Source organism: Sinohyriopsis cumingii, chromosome 4, assembly GCF_028554795.1.
Source record: "Sinohyriopsis cumingii isolate HCF-2022 chromosome 4, ASM2855479v2, whole genome shotgun sequence".
Lineage (NCBI taxonomy): Eukaryota > Metazoa > Mollusca > Bivalvia > Unionida > Unionidae > Sinohyriopsis > Sinohyriopsis cumingii.
In genome coordinates, this window is record NC_142964.1 from 32,055,328 (window position 1) to 32,076,994 (window position 21,667).

Sequence of the window (21,667 nt, forward strand, 5' to 3'; positions counted from 1 at the left end):
GATAAGACCATTTCTTCCTTTTAAATGTGTAGTGCTGAAACCAGCTTTAATATTCTTCAGCAATAAAAAGATTTTCATATTTGCTGCCGTGGTGGGCATTTTGATGTCAGTTAGGCATCCTTTTCATTTAGGATAATCATTAGAACTCTTTTTTTGTAAACTCCACGTCAATATGACCATCCATTCAAAGGGTAAGCATGATTTCAAGTCGGTCATCATTGCCGCCTATTGGATGTATGATATGTACCATTTTCATTAGGTGTCATAAGAAGTCTATTGGTGAAAACCCCAATGTTGATAACGTCATCCATCTGGAGGAGTTGAGAAAAAAAATTCATGTTGGGCGCCATGGTAACCATATTGTTGGCGAGTCTGCAGCTTTTACATTTAGGACCAATATGACGAAATAAGAACTCTTCTCATGAAAACCCAATGTCAAACTGACTTTCCATTTAAGAGTAATGATATCAAGATTTTCAAGATGGCCATGGATTGCTTATATCTGCCAACATATGTATGCCAGAAACATTTATTATGAACCTATATTATGATATATAACAACAGTACCACAAATGGCACATAAAGACATGTCCAGACCTTACACAAACAAATTTTCTTGACCAACGAGGTATGAATTTAACTTCTGTATGACAAGGTGATGATCTGGTTAATGTTTAGTCATAACATGATGGTATGAACACAACTTATATTATCACTATTTGTGACTTTGATTTTCGGACAGTCATATGACAATGTAAGCCACTGTCAAGTCAAGATAAATAAAAAGCTAAACAATCATTCAAATATCTTCCTTGGTTCAAAAGTGATACTCATACATGGACAAAGGTCACTGATTTACATTTTCCCTTGTTATAGCCTTGACCTTGAGGCAGGAGGGGAAGCTGTAGTATGTGACAAATGGTTTAGTCATAATATATAATTGGTTTACATTTTTTGTTAAATATCTTCAATAGGTACACTCTGGAAAAGGATTCAAAATGAATTTTCTTTTTTGTCATCTTGAGCTTGAGGCAGGGGATGTGGCTATGGTGCACAACACATCATCCAGTCATGACATTTACTTGAGCTGGTGTACCACAACAAAAGGCATGTAATTACCATATATATTTGTTTAAGTGCCCCATCCCCCATCTTCATAAAGCATTTTACTCTGACCCTTTTAAAATTTAGGGCTATACTGATCAAATCTCTCTGCAATAAGTGACTTATCATCTGCAAAAAGGTTGCACATTTTTTTAAAAAATTGGAAGGAAAAAGGAAAGATAAAAAGACCAAACTGGTGTGAGACAAATATAATGAATTAATTGAGTGGAATATGTTGAATACAAATCAACAACTTACATTTTGTCCATTGTTCTGTAATAAAAGTCATTAGATTTTATTTTAAATCCATTTATGAGAAGAAAAAAATTCCAATGCCTGTTAGCAGCCTCAATAGAAGACTTATTATTGTGCCAGTAACATACTTGTTTCTCCGAGACGCTAAATTCGTGTTCTGTAGCACAGTTCAAGGCTATACTACAGGAAGTGATGCACTGAGGAAATCTGAACCACCATATCTGACTTATCTCGATTCAAGTTAAGTTTATTTCATGTATGTGTATTTTAAAGAGTTTTCAAAGAAAATACCTAGTGCAACAAAGTCAGCACATTCTAAAAGTATTATTGCTGTTAATATTTTTCCCCAAGCACTGCAGCGCTGCTGATAACTTCAAAAACCTCAACTGAAGATCATACCCTCAACTGAAGTGAAAATTCATCATGGCATTTTAAAATTCCTGGAATGCATAACTTTCAATGATAAATGGCTGTAGGAAGTAACAGCTGTGTTGTTCTGCAGGGGTGAGTTAATGTTTTTTCTGCCAAGTCTGTACTTTTCAACTTTAATGCTCCATTGTAAGCTTTATGCATTATTTTCCCCATAATTGTTGTTGTTGTTGTGGAGTTTAACGCCATTTTTCAGCACAAGATAGGCTATACATGGCGGCCAGTATTAACTGAATTTGAGAAGTCGTAGTAATGAAATGTTCAAATGAATTCAAGTTCGAGTTCCGACAAAAATTCCAAAATGGAAGGCAATGACATATACTGTAGCTAGTATTGTGTTGTTGTGTCTACAGTTCTTTGCTGTTTCACAAACAATATTACGATGTTTGAATTTCTGAATAAAATTTCAAGAAATGTCTTTGTCCAAGAATTCTGTATGAGAACACAAATATTTCCAGGAAAAAGAATTAATCTTTTAAAATCCAAATAATTTGAATAAAAATTAAAATGTAACTCTTAACTGGTCACAAACAAACACTTTCCAGTATAAAAGACCAACTAACTGGCTTCTCTATGGACAAAGGTTATACAGTTAAGTAAGACGCAAAATAGATAGCCATATGAGGGTCACATGATCCCTTTCCAGAACAGGATAGAAGCTATTTACATGTCTAAGGTCACATATTCCAATACGGCCTTGATCGCACTCTATGTATCCCACAATAAAAATAAATTTAAAAAAAAGAAGCTGTTTACTTGATTCTCAATCAAGGCCATGAACTATGTCAGCTTTTAGATATCAAGTTTGGTGTTTATGACAAAACAATCAGGTCAAACTAATTTCTGGAAAGTATCAAATCCCAATAAACACTATTACGTTACTTAACATTTAATGAAATAAAAATAAAAAGATTTTAAAACTTACAAACAATTAAATTAAATCAAATATAAATTAAATCAAATATACATAACACATGAAAATGGAAGCAATATATCTACCATTTTTATTTGCAGTAAGTAGTTTTTCATTTTACACTTTCTAATTAATACAATCCATCTTCAGGTACAAATAATGTGTAACAAATTAATGAAATGGATATACAAACCGTATACCATAAATGGAGAGGAATAACGAGATGAAAATATAAATGTTAATGGACAGTATTAAAACTGCTGATTTATAAGCAAGTATATACTGGAGAATTGTTTTGGCTTTCAACTTCAATACATTTCCCAAAAGTGTTCCAACAGTATGTAGCTTGAAAATTTTAAAGATTCAAAGATGCCAATGTATTACATAACAGTTACTGTGAAAAATGTGCTATCCAGTCATGAAGTGATCAAAAAGGAAAAATTTGTCTTAGGTAGTAAGCCATAATAGTTAGTATAAACTCTCATGCTGGGAGAAAAAATCTCCTTATTTCTGGGGCCGTTCCACGCCTACCTCCTAATTTTTTTGTAGAGAACTCCTAATTATTACATTATGTCTGTTGATTTTCATTTCTCCGAGAAAAAAATCCTACAAAATAGATATATTGTATGCAATGCACAGAAGCCATGTTCTGTTTTATCACCTGTGAATATTGCTGTGACAAAAAAATTAACATCACACTACAAAGGTTTTTTTTCTTCTTAAGTAAACAGAATGTTACGGTTAAACATTACTTACATAAATTTCATTCATTTTTTAACCCCTACGACAATACCATAGTAAAAAAATAAGCCACAACAACGAAACTGTCGCCGACTAGTTTCAATCCGATGAATGATCACTGTGAATGCTGGGTATTTTTCTCTATAGGCAAATCAGCATCTCCATTCCCACCAAAGACACTTACACCAGGAAACATCTGACTTTCCTGTACTGTATATATAAACTTTAACTACCAATATTAAAGTAAAAGTAATGCAAAAAAATATACCTCATACTATGTTTCGCAAAAGAACAAATTCAGAATAAATATTTTATTTAGTAAAGTTTTACATTCCTTACGAGCTGACCCTAAGGAAAAAAGGTGGAATATAAAATGTGGGAATAAAAGTTGCCACATGTACGGTAACTTTTGATGGCAGATTTAAACTGTTATAATGAAGTCATAGGCATTGCAAGTTAAAACAAAATATGGCATCGTTTATTTGCCAATCAATTGCTGGTGCTTACATACACACACACACGCACTCTAGAACATGGTTTCTTTAAAGAATGTTGGAGGGGCAGTACTTTTTACAAAATAAATGCAATGATAAGGATCAACTGTTAGTCATACTGGCTTTATTGCTTGTGCACTAAAGTCTAACCTTTAGCTATTTTGCAGTTTAGCCAAGCTGACCATAATATGAAAAGGGGTTATGTCCTAAGGAAAAAAAGGCACATTACAATGAGATCGGTCCATCCCATGCCCCCCCCCCCCCGCCCCATTTCACCTTTAAACATGATTAGGCCAACATTCTTAAATTTTAATGGCTGACCACTACATGTTTGCCCCACCCCCCACAGGTCCTTGGAAAAGTTTCTGTGGGCGCCCCTGGCTCTTCCTTTGAGAATTTCATGCATATTGGACCCAGAAGATCAACCAGTATTTACTGAAACTTAAAAACGCCACATGAAACATCCTGATTTTAGGTCTCAAACTCCCTACTTGGCTTCTGAAAAGTTGACAGGTATGGATCTGTCATTTTAAGAGGCAGTTTAAACAGGTTTCCCTGTATTTCAGAATATTATTAGTCAAACCTACAACATTAATCCATCTTTAACAGCAACTTCCCATATCCAGCCTGTCTTTTTTTGTTTTAAACATCTGTAGCATAACTTCCCTTGTGAGGCATCTTGTCTGAAAATCTGAACCAGTTTTAAGGACTTCTTTCAAGAGACCACATATCTTATATACCACAAAATTTGATTCCATATTAAATATTTTGTATGCTAAAAAATGTCATAAATAGCCAACTATCTTCAGAGACTATATCAAGTTAATAAAAGAGTTCAAATAGTTCCAGATATTTGTAACTTTACTTGTCTGAAGCAAGAGATATCAAGACTTGTAATAAAAAACATAGTTTTATTGAAATACTGCACCTTCTTCCACAGTTTCTGATGACAGTGTGGAATTGCGAAGAACCTTGCTATGTTCACCTGGCTTGCGGGCAAAGTTTGGCAGTGAACTTGACCTGCAATTATAAAAACCATCAATAAAGCAACAGCTGAAAACAAACATGTATCTGAATTGTCACAGCAAGATCAATTGTTATGCTTGGACAATTAAAGATAAGAAATGGGAAATTCATTTACTTGCTATGTATACAAATTTTTTTAGATTTGCAATAAGCATTCCCAATATTGTTTTGATTTTTGGATTAAGTTATTATTACAAACTTAATAATAAATGCAGAACATGATATACAGTGGTCACCTTTTCATAGGGTCACCCTTTCTGCAGCAGGAAAGTGGTCTTATGATAAGGCTGTCCTGTTTAGACAGGGATCACACATGTAAGAGTAATTACTATATACAAAGTACAAAAGGTGTACAAAAATTTAAAAATTAATTTCAGTTGAAAATCACAGGATTGTTATCATGTTATGGACAATGTGATAAGCTCATCAATTTTGTTAAAACAAATAAGAATACCGGTAATCAATTGCGTTCAAAACCATCTTTTCAGTAAAATCTGGGCACAAACATCTGGCTGCATCTATCCCTGTCTGTTGATTCCCTTTTAAAAACTCACTGTATTCTATTGATGTGTTTATTTGAATCTTTCACCTCAAATCTCTTTGTAGTGATCAAAGGACTCTCACTTCATTTAGTTCAATTCCTTTCATTTTCTTTCTAAATAGAGAATGTCTGATGACATTTTGCACTCTTTGCAAAAGCTTATTCCTTCTTTGGTAATTTGTAGTTATTAAATGTGATTCTGTATCTACAAAGGAATTGAACTTGACACACAACTGACTGCATTAAAAAAAAAAAAGTGTTTAAGTATGGTACCCTTTCAAGCACATTTCACAATGTAAGAGATAAACCACAATAACATACCATACCATTTTACTATCTGGCAACCAGATGTCATGACGACTTATGCTGAACAATACTGTGCTTCTCAGTGGGTAACTTTTGTGATCTTGACAATTATTTGTGATAATAATAGCCAGTAATTAGCAAAGTAACAAAATTTAACATCTAAGGAACACAAGCAGTAAGGATAGTTGGATTACTTACCTCTCTGAACGGATTAAATTTACATTATCTGCATGAAGGAACAAATGTCACTGCTAGGGGTGAAACGATTCATCGATACATCGATGCATCGATACTTTTGCCATTTCGATACACATATCGATACACAAGGTGAAGAATCGATACAAAACGATATCTACCTTATAATAGCTACTTAAATCTTCAGCAGTTATGATAATTAAATTAGGAGCTCATTAGACCAATATGTCGCGGTAGTTGTTTTGTATACACATGAAGTATAGCGTGTGAGATTCAGTTAGTCATCTCCGTTCCCGCACCCGGACCAGTTCTATAGATAAGAGTTTCCTTGTACTAGGAAATTACATTATTTTTTGTTTTTTAAATAATACCATAATTTAAAAATATAATCAAAGACATAAATTAATAATAGTTTCTGAAGGAAAATTTTTTTTCTTACAATTATTATAATAATGTAAGTGTCAATTCTTTTCTCTTTGCGTTGGGCTAAACTATCGGTATGGGCGTGGAACCGGTGATAGAACTTATGATTATTCTTAATCACTAAGACGTTTGGGATGCTTTCATGCAATGAACTACAAACAGCGGGGTGACCAAGGTGATTCCAACATCCGGTCAAATGGAGCAGACGCAAAAGGCCGAAAAAATTGAACTCGAGTTACCTGCGATTAGAAGATCATCGGCCTGGAACTATTTTGGATATCCTGTGGAGTATGAGAATGGAGTAAGAAAAGTAGACAAGTCCAGGTGTGTTTGCAAACTGTGTTTTACAGCTCTTAGGATTACTGGAAACACCACAAATATGTCTACACATTTAAAACGGCACCACCCAATCATTGCCATTGGAATTCCTTTTAAAGATGACAAGATTTCAGCTCCCAAGGTCAGTGTTTCTCCTACTCCTAAGCCATCACATCCAACAACCACTGGTCAGCTCAGATTGACTGAAGTTTTTCAGTCTCCATTAATTCCATAATCGCAAAGATCACAGACAATCACTAAGCATATAGCGATGTATATCAGTGGTTGATTCGCTAGGTTTCAGAAATCTGATTCGTACCCTGGAACCTCGCTACATCATCCCATCAAGAACACACTTCGCAGAGAAAGTTATCCCAGAACTATACCTTCACACCAGACAAGAAGTGCAAAGCACCATATCAGAGGCAGAATCAGTGGCCATTACTACAGATGGTTGGACTTCAAGGGCTACAGAGAGTTACATAACAATCACAGCTCACTTGGTTGATAAGGAATGGTGCATGAAAAGCTTTGTTCTTCAGACGAGACCTTTACACGAGTCTCACACTGGTAAAAATATAGGAGCAGTACTAGACGATGCCAGTAAGGAATGGCAACTGGAAAGGCCCCACAAGTTACTCCCCATAGTAAGAGATAATGCTGCTAACATGGATGTTGCTATTCAAGAGGCAAAGTTCACACCACATATCAAGTGCTTTGCACATACTATAAATCTAGCAACCCAGAGAGGGTTGCAAGTTCATCAGATGTCACGCCTTCTTGGGAGGATCTAGCACATTGTCTCGTTTTTCCATCGCAGTACAACTGCTACTACCCTGCTGAAATCCAAACAAGAGCTGTTGCAGCTTCCTAAACACAAAATTATCCAAGATGTCCAGACACGTTGGAATAGTTCTTATGATATGATTGATCGATTTTTAGAGCAGCAGCCTGCCATTGTAGCTACTCTATTAAGTAAGGAAATCAGACAGAGGAGACGGACTTAAACACTTTATCAGAGGATGATGTATCAAATGCAGAGGATATTCTCAAACTGCTCAAACCAATGAAAACCATTACAACGATATTGTGCGATGAAGCAGCACCTACCATATCAATGATTTTTCCTCTTAAACATCGTATTATTAGTGCAATGGAAGTGCAAGAAAGTGACTCTGCACTTGTGAAGGCAGTCAAGGTGGCAATCTCCCAAGACCTAGACAAAAGATACAATGACAAGGACACGCAGCAGTTTCTGTTGCAGAGTTGTGCCCTAGATCCAATATTTAGGGCTCTAACTGATGTAGACGATGCTACAAGGATCCAAATATATGCTTCCATTGTCATGCAAACAGTGAAGGTCAATGAGGTAAGTCAAAAATTTACATATGAGTATCATTGTGTTATCTACGTGCAGCAGTTGAAGTATAACATAATATTATATTCCCCTTTCAAGATTTTAAGGATATATGAAATTTCTTTTGGTAGTTAAAATTGGACACTTGTCCCCAAAGGTTACCCTAGGTGCACCACTGATCTTGGTATGCCCCAGAGTCACCTTCAAAGTTCTTATGTCATCCGATTCTCTCCATCTCCTTCTGAAACACTGACACACACACACACACACACACACACACACACACACATAGAGCAAACACACGAACTATTACATAACTTCATTGTTTGAAGTTCATAACTTCATATACACAAATATTTCCTAATATTCAATATTGATCTTATATTGATAAAATCATGTTGTTTTATTTATATTAAATGCCAGTGAATTAATGCTAAAATGTTAATTAACATAAAATTGCGAGATTCGTATTAACTTAAGGAGTACATATTATATAATTTTGATTTTTATTACAGTGTGAAACAGTAGTGAAGACAGAGAAGACTGATAAACTCACTCATGTACTACCATCTAGTCTTCCCCCACTACCACAGCTTCCTGCAGTACAAGTTACAGAACGAGATAACAGACCAGCAGCAACAGCGAAGGTTGAAGTTGATGAGCCTCCAGTGAAAAAGGGTGCACTTGAAGATCTTTTTGGAGATGTGTACGTGGTCAAGGTGGAGCCATCAAAGTCCCTCTTTCAGAGGGCTGACACAGAGATAACACGTTATAGGAATGAGACATCTAGTATACATATTGGTGACAACCCACTGATGTGGTGGAAATTCAACGAAACATCATTCCCTTTGCTGGCCAAACTAGCCAAGATGTTGTTGACTATTCCAGCAACATCAGTGCCATCTGAAAGAGTCTTTTCAACTGCTGGAGATGTTGTATCAGCACAAAGAGCCTCTCTGACTGGGGAGAATGTGGATATTTTGATTTTTTTGAAGAAGAATATGAAACTTTGAAAGTTGTGATGAGTAGTCTGACAGTCTTGTGCATATGTTATGCAGAATGATCTAATTCAGTTCATTTATGCCTTTTACAGAGTCATCACAATTGCCAGATAGTTTTAGAACAATGAGTTTGTGACTTAAGAAGATTCATTCATTTTCTGGAAAACGCATTTATGTTGATGAGGATATCATTTTCAATCATCATGAACTTTTCTTTAATTCAGTTATTGGATTCAAATACACATGACAATTTATGTGAAATTACATTTAACACTGTTTGCAGTTAGGTGCTTGCGCGTTATAGACTGATATAGCATATATCAGGTTCAACATTATTTGCAGTTAGGTGTTGTGTATTATAGATTCATATAACAGATCTCAGGCTCAACGTTGTTTGCAGTTGGGTGCTTGTGTGATAAAGATGGATGTAGCAGATCTCAGGTTCAATACTGCAGTTAGGTGCCTGCAAGTTGTAAATTGATATAGCAGATCTCAGGTTTGACACTGCAGTTGGGTGCTTGTATGTGTTGTAGATAGATATAACAGATCTCAGTTTTTACACTGCAGTTGGGTGTTTGTGTGATATAGATTGATATAACAGATCTCAGGTTTAACACTGCATAATTATTATTTCTGAATCCCAATAATTTTAAATTTATTTTGTATTTTTGTATTACATGTACTTTTTAGTGTGTTATTGTGTTGCAGTATGTTATTGCATGATGAATCAGACACAAAACTTGTAATAGTCCTGTGCATCTGTTAGGCAGAATTATCTAATTCAGTTCATTTATGCCATTTACAGTCATCACAATTGTCAGCTAGTTTTAGAACACTGAGTTTGTGACTTAAGAAGATTTATTCATTTGCTGGAAGATGCATTTAAGTTGATGAGGATATCATCTTCAGTTATTAGGAACTTTCTTTAATTCATCTATAGACTTCAATTACACACATGGCAATTTATGTGAAATTAATTAGTGTTTGCTGCAGTGAAGTTTATCATTTGTGTTTTCTAAGATGATCTTTCTTGAACTGAAGAAAGGAGGAAAGTATACAGCTTAGAAAAGGTTGCATAATTATGATTTCCTAATCCTAAGCATTTTAAATTTTTGTTGTATTTTTGTGTTATGTGTACTTTTTAATATATTATTTTGTTCCAGTATGTTGTTGCATGATGAATCAGACACAAAACTTGTAACATTTCATTTTTATTGAATGAAGGATAAAGAAACACATCAAAGATTTTGTTATATTTTATTTGGTTACACAGAGCAACAATGTTAGTAGTCGTGACATTGTATCTTGATTCAATTTTTTCTCTGTTATCATTATACATAACAGGTTAACAAGGTGACTCACTGCTGATACATTGCATATTTGACACTGTTTGAACTTGAAAATACCATTCAACATATACATTCACATGATTAATCAAATGTACTGTGATAATCCCATTTTCAGTTTGATACATGTATCGATATGTATCGTATCGTAGGCTGTGTATCGTGTATCGTATCGATACGTGGCACAGGCGTATCGTTTCACCCCTAGTCACTGCATTGAATATAGAAATCAACAAATATAAGTGAGATTTTTTTATCAGCAAATACCATTATGTGGCCCATCGCAAGGGGTAAATTTGATGGTCTTTGCACAAATATGCTGGAGGGGTTGACTACTTTTCTACAGAAACTCAATGCCATGAGATTCTGGCCAAATAAAGTGGGTGGTCAATGGACAGGGGGGTTGTTCAAAAAGGGGACCACTGTATTTTGGACATTCTGCAGACAAAAGGATTTGGAAGAATAAGCTTTGGATATGTTATTGACTGAGAACATAAATTATGAATATTAAGTGCAAGTACTATAATGAATTGCACTGATTCTAACAATAACGTGTATAAATACCTTCAAAATCAACCAACCAGAAAGAACAAATAAAAACAAAACAAAACTTACTGAAAAAAGAATTGCATACATCACTGAAATGCATCAATGCATTTTGAATGAACCTTGCACTTTTACTAACAGGATATTTTGCTAACAGGAAATTGGACCTTTCTCAAGTGACAAGAGAGTAACATATAGTGTACTGTCAAGTCCATTTACTGTTGTAACAATGTAGCAAACATACACAACAGATGACAGGAAGCAGCACTTCATGCAAATGTAATTAAAATCAACACATATGCAGTGCTGCACCTTGGTTGAGCTGACAGTGGGACATTGTATGTACCTGTTCCTCTACAATGATTAAAATATGGGAATCTGTTAAGTGTTTGGGGTGGTAGAATTTCCCCTTGGCTTGCACAAGGTGCAACAATGCATATTTACCTTGCTCTGACTAATGTCAATATTCACGACACCTCACCCCAACAGATCAGCCCCCAAACCTGCAATGGTATGCTGTGTGGTTTTGGGTATGATCACATCTATTGTTAAAACTGAATATAGTGCAGACAAATCTGTATTCAACCTTTCTGGACAATTGTTACTGAATCTGACTGGTACCTCAGTACTGATGAACAACTAATTATCTGCAGATTTAGCATTGTACTTTTGCGATGGAGACAAGAGGTAAGGTTGTGTTATTCCACATGTACGCACTGTTGAATAACCCTTTTTATTATATGCTCATTTTTGTCTCCGTTAACTTTACATTGTCAAAATCATGCAGTATTTTATGATACTGCACACCTTCATATTGCACTCATGTACACAACATCTGTGCCCAATAGGGTATTAGGAACTACTTTGTAAACAAATCATGTACACTCATGTAGTAGATGCTTTACGTTTTGGTTGATTACATTTGTTTCTGAATGAACTAAAGCAGCTGTTTCGTGGGCTGCCACATAAATGCTGCTCTGCAATATTCCGTGTTAACTTTTTTGATTCAATGTTTCAGATTTAGGCTAGTGATAGATGCCAGACAGGTCATAAATTGCTGGGTCCCTACAAATAACATGCAAGTGACAAGGCATAAATGTGTCTTCTATAACTGGTAATAAGAATGACAAAAAATATACTTACAGTTTTACATCCTGAATTTCCTCAAAATGTACTTTCTTAGTTCTGCAAATCTGAATTACATGAGCCATGTCATGGGCTCTAAAGCTTGATTACACATTTCAAAATTGTACTATAATTTCAACTACATTCCATGTGCAATTACATCCTCCTTACTGCACTCAAAAGGAAATAAACATTATATTCCATAGCATCTTTTTGATAATTGCAATTGAAAGACTTCATATTTTTCCCACATTATGATTCCAAACATTCAATGACAGAACAGAAACACAATTGCAAATGTCAAAATGCTGCTCCATCACTGATGAAATCAGATGTACTTCATGTAGAATCGAAAAAAATTCATTCCAGACCGAATGGAAAAGGTGTTGCAATGCGCATTCATTCACCTTATGACTCTAAATTTCAATTTTAAGAAGACCAAAATGCCATTTTCTTTCAAAAGTGATGTCTGGCATGCAACTAAGTTCAAATTTATCTGGGCGGAGTTATGTGTCCATTAATTATGTTATTGTTGTGTACTGATGAATCTGTGCTTGTGTATTTAGTTTGGAATACAGCATAAATTCAGTTGCTTTGTTTCTTGAAATGTATTAAGCCTTAGGTTGAATAAGAAAATGAGCATATAATAAAAAGGTTACTGCATTTTTGTATGTGAAAATATGAACTCATTTTGTTGGATGGATATACTGTATTCCCAAGGTCATGCAGTATATCCATCCAAAAAACTCTTATATTTTTACGTACAAAAGCAGTAACCTACAACAACCAACCATAACTCTAGAGCCATAAGAAATACTAGTGTCTAAAAACTGTAGAGAGTGAAAACCTTATTTACTGAGCAGAAATAACTTTTCTTCCTCCAGTCAGTAACCTTGACCTTTTCTTTTATGACCACAGATCAAAAGGATTCTTTCTCAATCCTAGTGCTAGTTATATAGAGTTTGGTGACTGTAGCTGGTGGAAGCTAGAGATGTATGGAAACCATTTTTCTTCTTTCAATCATAGTAATCTAAAATCAATGGGGTTCTTCATTACATCAAATGCAAGCCAGTCACAAGGTTTGGTAACTGTACATGGTGAACAACTAGAGTTATTAAGTGAAAATGAAATTGGTCCCAGAAATGTGGATGGGAATAATATAAAATATACTGTGCATAATATCAGGCATATAACAAGCCCAAGCAGACATGAGATTACTGCTTACCTGGCTTATGCAACTGAACAGCTTACTATTTCAATAAGCAGATTTATGTCATAGTGTGCAAACACAACCTAGGTAAACCATCACCACAACTTTACATCATTTTGTCTTTCCTTTTTCACTATATTGCAATAAATTTATGTTCTAAAGATAATAACAACAGTCTCTTACTCGTCACCCAAGAGCCTGATGATCGAAACAAATTTACATTTATTGAGTTAACGAATTCAGCCAATCAAATGCAAGTGATCTCTAACTCATATCTGATGTTTGGTCAAACCCATATAAAAAATGTTACTTCAAACGTAGAAACAAATTCAGCAGAGAACACCTCATTCTCTTCTCTTTTCCTGATGTCCAAGATCTCAATGATATAAGCCCTTGTTCTACTACTGATCAGAATCAAATCAGAATTATAGCTTCTGGAGTGGTAATAAGCTCAGCCAATCAAACGCAAGGTCACCTCATTAATATGCATAGTTATTGCTCATTATCAAAACTGTCTGATTAAAAATTTGATAGAAAACATGACCTCCAGAGTGGTCACAAGCTCAACCAATCAGTTACAAGATTATGTCCTTAAAATATATGACTCTTGCTCACTATTTAGCCTAACCAATATATTTATAATAAAAGCCAAAATTTCAAGTTTATGACTGAAATCAGATCAGGACTGTGGTTTCCAGATGGGTAAAAAGCTTTGCCAATCAGATGAAAGATTACCCAATTAGTAAACATACATATCAATCAATATAAAATTCACATGACATTTTAATAATGAAAGCATACACATGTTCCCATGCTTTTCTAAAGATAAATTTCAAAGTCATTTCCAGGGTTTTTCCAGGATGAAATTAACTTTTCAAGGTTCACATATGACCATTACTGAATGGAATTATAGAACATTTTAGATTATAAAACATGCATTTCCTAAATCTAAAGATGGTTCTCTTTCAAGGCTCTCCAAAACATCTAAGTCAGAAAAGATTATATTTATATATATATATATATATATATATATATATATATATATATATATATATATATATATATATATATTGCTATCTAATTTTTTAGAATTCAAGGTTTGAAAGGAAACAAAACTAATTTATGTTCATTATGTTGTTCCCACTTAGCAACATAATGCAGGTCTGTACCTTGAAATGACTTTACATGCCAATTTATAGGAATATAATCAAACTTGTTTTGTGTGATACATTTTGTGGTTTTGTACATGATCATCTTTATATATATATGTATCTTATAGAAAGTAAACATTTCCTATTACAGTATATAAAAAAACAAAATAAACGCAAATAATTAGAATCTTGTCTTGTAACAAAAAGAGTTTAACCCTGAATTTACCTGTGCCAATAAAATCCCAAACAAGATTTTTCAAACAACCTAATCTCCTTATGATGATCGGGTTAAAAATCAATCATTTAAAAAGGGTTGATTTAAATTTGGACAAAAGACCTTCAAATTTATATACTGTTGTATAAACAAGGACTGAATTTTCTGTAAAATCAACTTGTCTTCTTGTAATTCGTTAAGCCAGTCCCCAAACCTGTAGTGATACAGGGGCTCATATAATTTTTAATATATAATACAAGGTATGACAATTTCTCATTTCAGCTCTGAGATTCAACAATTTGGACTATAAATCTGGCTTAAAACGAATAGCAGTCCGTTTTCTAATCTGGGTTTCCTTTGAATATTCCTATCCCATTTTTCATATTTGGACATTTGGGTGTGGGGTCATTGCAATTGCATATCGAAAATTTGGAATTTGCTGCCACTGTGCGGCAGCAACATATGGTAGTCACTTACCAGCGGGCCTAGAAAATTTAAATGCATGTTATATCGATTTATACCTGTATGAAATCCATAGGAAAATGCTTTATTTTCTCAGAAATGACAAGTATTATAATCGTTATGTCTACAATCCACTGACAGACTAGACAAAATTACAGCATAGATGAAGCATTGCATTACTAGTCACATGACTTCACAAATCTCAAATGACATCAGAAATCCAATAGTTACGTGATATCAAGAACAAACTCCTTTTTAATGTTGTACAGAAATTCAATTATATTAAATGAAAGTCTGATACTTTTTGTAAAATCCAACAATCTGGCCAGTCTGATTTATCAAGCAGTGAGCACATGTTAATGTGGTAGTCACATGATACAACAAAACTCCAGAAGGTGTTCTCAGAATATGTAAATATGGACAAAATTTGTGTTCTTTCATTTTTGTTTTTATTACAACCAGTATATGGGTTTCATTTAATATTTTTTAAAATTGCTTTCTCTACAACATTTGAAAACGTGGGTTGTTAGATTTGTGTACTTACGCGACTAGCAATGCAAATCTCGAGTATCAGGTAACATTTCATCAACACCGCAGTTTTATCTTGTCCTTCAGCAGATTAAAGACATAATGATTATAACAGTCACAATTTCTGAGAAAATATGTAATTTTCCTTTTGATTTCATGCATGTTTCACTCAATCTAACAACGCTTAAAGTTTGCTAGGCAATCCGGTAAGCGGCTACAATTTGCCACCACCATGTTGGCCTCTTGTGATTCTAGACTGGTTTTCATACCTTTCATGTAGGGAAAAGATACAGATATTGAACTGACTTTGACAATAAAAATCTACTAGAAGAATCTAATCCACTGGGCGTTTGGATTTACTCAGCATATATGTTTATTGCAAGCAAACCAATTAATCCATGCTGCACCCTCTGATTAGTCTGGTTAGAACTCGATAAATTTAACTCACAATGAGTTTAGTTATGACTCAATTATGTGAATGTTTCAGGCATCAAGTGCTGGCAGAAAATTCCCGGGTTTTTTCCTGACTTTCATTAATATTTGCGAAATTCATGGACCTTTCATGGTCGGGAAAATTTATTTATCATTATTTCCCTGATTTACCAGTAGCGTGGGAACCCTGCATACAATCCAAGTTTCATCAAAAGCAGACCAGAAATTATGAGCTCCAGAATGGTAACAACCTAGACAATCAAATGAATAATCACCTCATTAGTATGACAGCAAGGGGATTGTTCTCTTATCTAACTCAACTCATATCTTAATAATATAAGCGTATCTGGAGAAGTCAAGCTAAATTAGGTATATAAAAAAATATGGTCTCCTGAGTGGTAACAATATTAACCAATCAAAAACAAGATCACCTCATTGACATGAATCTCACTCATTATCAAAATCATCCGAGATTTTGATAATATAAACCAATATTACAAGTCTGACTGTAATATGGATTTTGAAGTAGAAACTAGCACAAAAAAACTAAGCTCTATGATCTACAACAACAGTAACGTAAGGTTCTTACAGACTTGTCTGGCCAGTGGTGAAGACAGTCTTAGTCATAAAAGTTGTTAAATGGACATGAAAAGATAGAGAAAGAATGTGTTGTGGCTATGTCATGCAGTATAAGACTAAGCAGGCAAGACAGTACTGGTGATACCACCTTGTAGTCAATCATGCCACATGCAAATCCTATTCTTGAAGTATATAAAGTGTACCTAGAAATGATTTAAAACATGTCCTGAGGGACACCTGATTTTTATGGACATCTGCTTATATGCACATGTTCATATTACCACTGTTTTAATTTAACATTACTCCCATCTATCAGACATAATCACTCACTTAGGTGACTCCTAACAGCAGATTCTATTCCTACTTGCAGTTTATATCCTGAAATGTCAGTGTGTATTGCTTACTGTAGGCTGCTCAAGCAAAGAGCTACAAGTCTGGTCTCTGTTCTACTTGCACTGTATGTATAATAGACTATAGTGTAACTTAAAAGGATGAAAATACATACATGTACATAAATAAGCTCATCTATCCTCCCATTCTTGTCCCCTTTACAAAAGAAGCATTGGGGAAAAAAAAGGATTGGGAAGGCAATTTAGTTTTGCTGGGTGAAACTTCACTAGTATCACATGCTGATGATTCACTAATTATGTTTTCTCAAAAGGAGTTGCCAAGACAGTAATTCAACATTCTGTCCATAAATGACAATAAAAACTAAAATTGGACTGATGCTCTACTGGCTAAAATTTTTAAGGAATTCAAAATAAGAATATTTCCTAATTTTAATGGTTGAGTGCTGAAAACAAGTGATTTTCTTCAATGATATGCTGAATGGATGTCAGCTTGGCACCATTTTTGAGAGGAGTACCCATAACACGATTTTTAAGATAAATGCCATTGTGACCCTTTTCAATATCAGATTGACACCATTTCTATTTAGTAGCAATTATTCAGTATACATAACAAAAAGTGTTTTTATAAAAGCACACTCCTGATGTAACCAGTCATCTAGGGGAAGTTGTTATGCCAAAATTTTCAAAATGGTCATTGTTGCTTGGGATGGGGGACCTTTTTCTCACTAAATTTACTAAAGGGCATTGGTTTTCTCACTTTTTAACAATTTGTCTTGTCTAATCCTCAAGCATCATGTACATTCTACAATAGTTCACAGTTTTCTTTGTTCACTCATTATTGTTAACCAGCCAGTAAAGTCTGCATAAATGTTATTAATGAATTAGTTAATAGCTCGTATATGATAAATATTTTTGTTCAATAATAAGCAATAACCAATATGAGGAGACTTCTCAGTAGTAAATATATCCTGATGCCATTTCTGGAGGTAAAATTTATGCTGAAACACAAACCCTATCCTACCTTCTCTTGCATCAAAACTTTTGATTGGATATAACAAAATAACCAATGGTTAAACCAGAAACAACTCTAAATATGTCTCAGATCCATTCTTGATTCTGAGACAGAGACATTAGTTTCTCATAAAAGTGAAATATTCTGAAAATTTTAAAATGAGTCATCTGCAAGTCCTTGTTAAATTAATAACAAAAGTATATAAATTAAGATCATTTGATTAAAATTGAACTGACTTTAGGTAGAAAGCAGACACTACTAGACTCCTGCACATGGGGTGATGTTGCAAGAAAACCGGAAATGCATAGCTTCAATATGGCTGCCCCATGTACACTACATTTTTCATTTTCTACATTCTCCAAGTATTGTATCAGCTTGTGATTAGGTGTCTTATTATTTTTCTATAATTTCATTTTGATACGAGATTAATACATATCATGACCAGTTGTACAGAAGTATAAAACATATTTTGGCAAGATACATGAGCTAGTATTCTCCCCTTATTGGTTATCTCTATGGAAAGTGACTGATGATGTGATGGTACTTTCCACTAGTACTACTGCACATTGACTCTAATCTGATAATACAAACCCGTTTGTTTGTACCCTCCTACCGATTTAAATAATGGAAACCTTTAATGTGATAAAAAGTGCAAGGAACTTAGTCGTTGTTGTTTTTGTTGTAGGGTTTAACGCCATTTCTCAGCAGATGATAGGCTATACATGGCGGCCAGTATTAATGGTAGAGGAAGAACCCCAGAAAGAACCACCAACCCACAAGAAGCTACTGGCAAGCTTTCTCACATACCCACATTAGTTGAATCCGAGACTCGAACCTATGCAGACAGAGGTGAGATGGCAGTGATCCATAATGGAGAGCGCTTTAGACCACTCGGGGCCCCTAGGAACTTAGTCAATTCATTCAGTGATTTATAGTTTCTAACTTGACTCTGAGTAGAGTGGCCCTAACAGTCATCTTATGTGCGTTTCATGCTTAACGGAAGTTTTCAGTGTAATAGACGGACATGCTCGGATCCATTTCCAGTTTCTGGTCAAGTCCATTTTCAGCAAAGGGATGTATCACAACTACAGATGTACATACATGTACATAAGTCGTCTGCTTCCTATATTTACAATGTCAAATTAAGCAAAGGAAAAAAATGACAACTACAAATTTGCTTTTCATGTGGATTTAACAAGCGGTTTAATTTCTATGTTCATGTATGCAGAGGGATATAATTCCAAACTCTCAACGTTATGTAATTTACACGACTATTCAGCAGTTGCCAAACAGGATGAACTACGTCATTATCTTGTCTGATGGAAATAAACTAGCCTATAGTGCACGCATTATGGTGCCGTTTTAGTATGGAAAGTCCGTTAAGCATGAAATGGTGCAGGGTATGCCAGCATTAGTGCCATTCTGATCAGTCAGGTTAGAAATGATAAATCACTGATTCAATTGACTTAGTTCTGTGCACTTTTTATCACATTAAACTTTCTCGTTTTTTAAATCGATGGGGGGTACAAACGGGGATGTAGAGTCAGACTATAGGTGCTGCACTTCTCTAAATACTACATTATTTGAAAATATGAAATAAAATATCAGTATGAATATTAATCCTCATTAGTTTTAATGCAGAGATAGCAGAAAGTTTAGAACATTACTTGCTTAATGTCTACTACTACTGGCATTAGAAGGAATATTTTAGTTGTCAGTAAGTTACATTTGTTATTTAATTATTCTTAAAAAAAATATTCAACTTTTTTTGAAGGAAAAGGGTCAGAAATCTATGTTTGCTGTGTGTGAGCAATGAAGCCAAATTGGTCATAATAAAGCATTTGTTGTGGGTATACATTTACAATGAAGGGGAGTGGGGTGATGTAATGTAAGTTTTGAGACTCCTGAGATTGTGCTTCAAAAATGTCTTAATTAACTGAAAGAAATGATGTTAACTTAAAAAAAAAAAAAAAAAAAAACCACATGTAACAAAATTTAAGGTGAGCATTTTACCACTTAAAAGTAATTTGGAACAAATTTTTTTTTAAAAAAAAAAAACGTCAGATGAAAACACTGAAAATTTGCAAAAGCAAACATGAAGTCATACTACCCAAAATACTTCAGTTCAGCATTCTACCTTATCAAAATTTGCTGGGTGCCAAATTTAAAAAAAAAAACACCCCCCCCCCCCCCAAAAACAAACAAACATTGGTTATCCTTACAACAACGAGTGTTGCGATGTCTAACAAGATCAACGGTCAGGACCACCGAAAAAGTACAAACTTCGGCCGAATCCGACATTGTTCATAGTATGGGCCGATTGTAACAGTATGATTTCTCAACAAAATTTGTATGAACCGAACCTGTAATTTGCCGTTTCCGTCATGTGTAGGATATCGTAAGGACCGAGATCTCCCGGAGATTCTCCGGTCACAGTTTCCATTGCGACCGAGAGCAAAGAGTGACGGTAATTCTCTCACCCAATTCGAAATTGGGAATAAAGACGTACAGCGGTCAAGTAAACTTTCCAATTACTCTGCCGCTCAGGCGATTGTGATCCTGTGCTGTAAAATGTATTTCTTTTATGAAAATGTTCTATTAAAACTACTGCCGTTTTGTGTGATGTCCATTACTCGGCTACTATGTAAAGTTTCTTTTCCATTTTCATCAAGCACTTTGCAGAACATAATTCCCCGTTTGTTTGTACACCTCCTCCAACCAATTTAAAAGACTAAAAGCACAAACGAGAAAAAAAAAGATGAACAGAACTTAGTCAATTCATTTATTTATTCATAATTTCAAACCTGATTATGCCCTTGTGGGATCTTTACATCATTATCGTCTGCGCATTTCTTTCCTAACGGAAGTTTTTAGTGTTTAAAAAAAACATTTGTTCGCCAGTCATTTCCAGTTCCTGGACAAGTCCATTTTTTAGCAAAGGGGTGTACTTATTACAACACGTATATGTACGGAGAAAGAGAATACTATATCGTCTGTTTCTGATATTAACAATGTAGAATCAAGCAAAGGAAAATAATGACAATTACAAATTAGCCTTGCATGTGGATTTAACAAGCGGCGTAATTTCTATGCACATGTGTGCAAAGGATACAAATCTCAGCATGATGGTAATTTACTGAAATATCAGGCAGTTACAGTACCGAATAGAACGAACTAAGTCACAGTGTAGCCTGAGAAAATCAACTTGCCCAAAATGTACGCAACATGGCGCCGTGCTAATATGTCAAGTCCGTTAAGCATGAAAGGCGCAAAGACTGTTCAGATCATTTTTTTTTTTAAATTTTTTATACAGCACAGTCGCCGACAGGAAGCTTACGAAAAAAAATGTTGTAAAGTGTCGGGCATTAACAAAATTAGCCTCATTAGGGTTTCATATGCCGGAATACGTGATATTTTGAACCTCTAATATCGTCTGAAAATGTGCCAGACAAATTATCTTAGATCAGTATGCATACGGGAAAATTGGCGGCCGCTGTTCCAACATTGAATCTTTCAAGGGAAATAACTCTTAGCAACAAACTAAAATCTAATACACGTAGTTAATATTTAAGATGATAATATGATAGTAACATTTCTATAGAAATATAC

At 34.6% G+C, this 21,667-nt stretch overlaps 2 protein-coding genes across 6 annotated transcripts in view; one reads left to right on the forward strand and one right to left on the reverse strand.

Annotated features, from left to right (window-relative positions):
* LOC149800886 (FERM domain-containing protein 5-like) overlaps positions 1-21,667 on the reverse strand; it is a 209,419-nt gene that overhangs the window by 28,334 nt on the left and 159,418 nt on the right. For all 5 annotated transcript variants that reach the window (XM_089954940.1, XM_089954939.1, XM_089954942.1 and 2 more), the window contains one exon: positions 4,865-4,956. In XM_089954940.1, the coding sequence (XP_089811066.1) occupies positions 4,865-4,956 (92 nt within the window). The remainder of the gene's footprint in view (positions 1-4,864; positions 4,957-21,667) is intronic.
* Positions 7,077-10,335, forward strand: LOC149800887 (E3 SUMO-protein ligase ZBED1-like). The gene is made up of 2 exons (XM_089954950.1): positions 7,077-8,114; positions 8,618-10,335. The coding sequence occupies exons 1-2, from the start codon at positions 7,812-7,814 to the stop codon at positions 9,113-9,115; spliced, it is 801 nt and encodes a 266-aa protein (XP_089811076.1). The 5' UTR covers positions 7,077-7,811; the 3' UTR covers positions 9,116-10,335.

Excerpts from the sequence above, each read along its gene's own strand:
- LOC149800887 (XM_089954950.1), top strand. The coding sequence starts at position 7,812 with ATGAAAACCATTACAACGATATTGTGCGATGAAGCAGCACCTACCATA. Across the intron at positions 8,115-8,617 it reads AAACAGTGAAGGTCAATGAG|TGTGAAACAGTAGTGAAGAC; the intron begins GTAAGTCAAAAA and ends TTTTTATTACAG.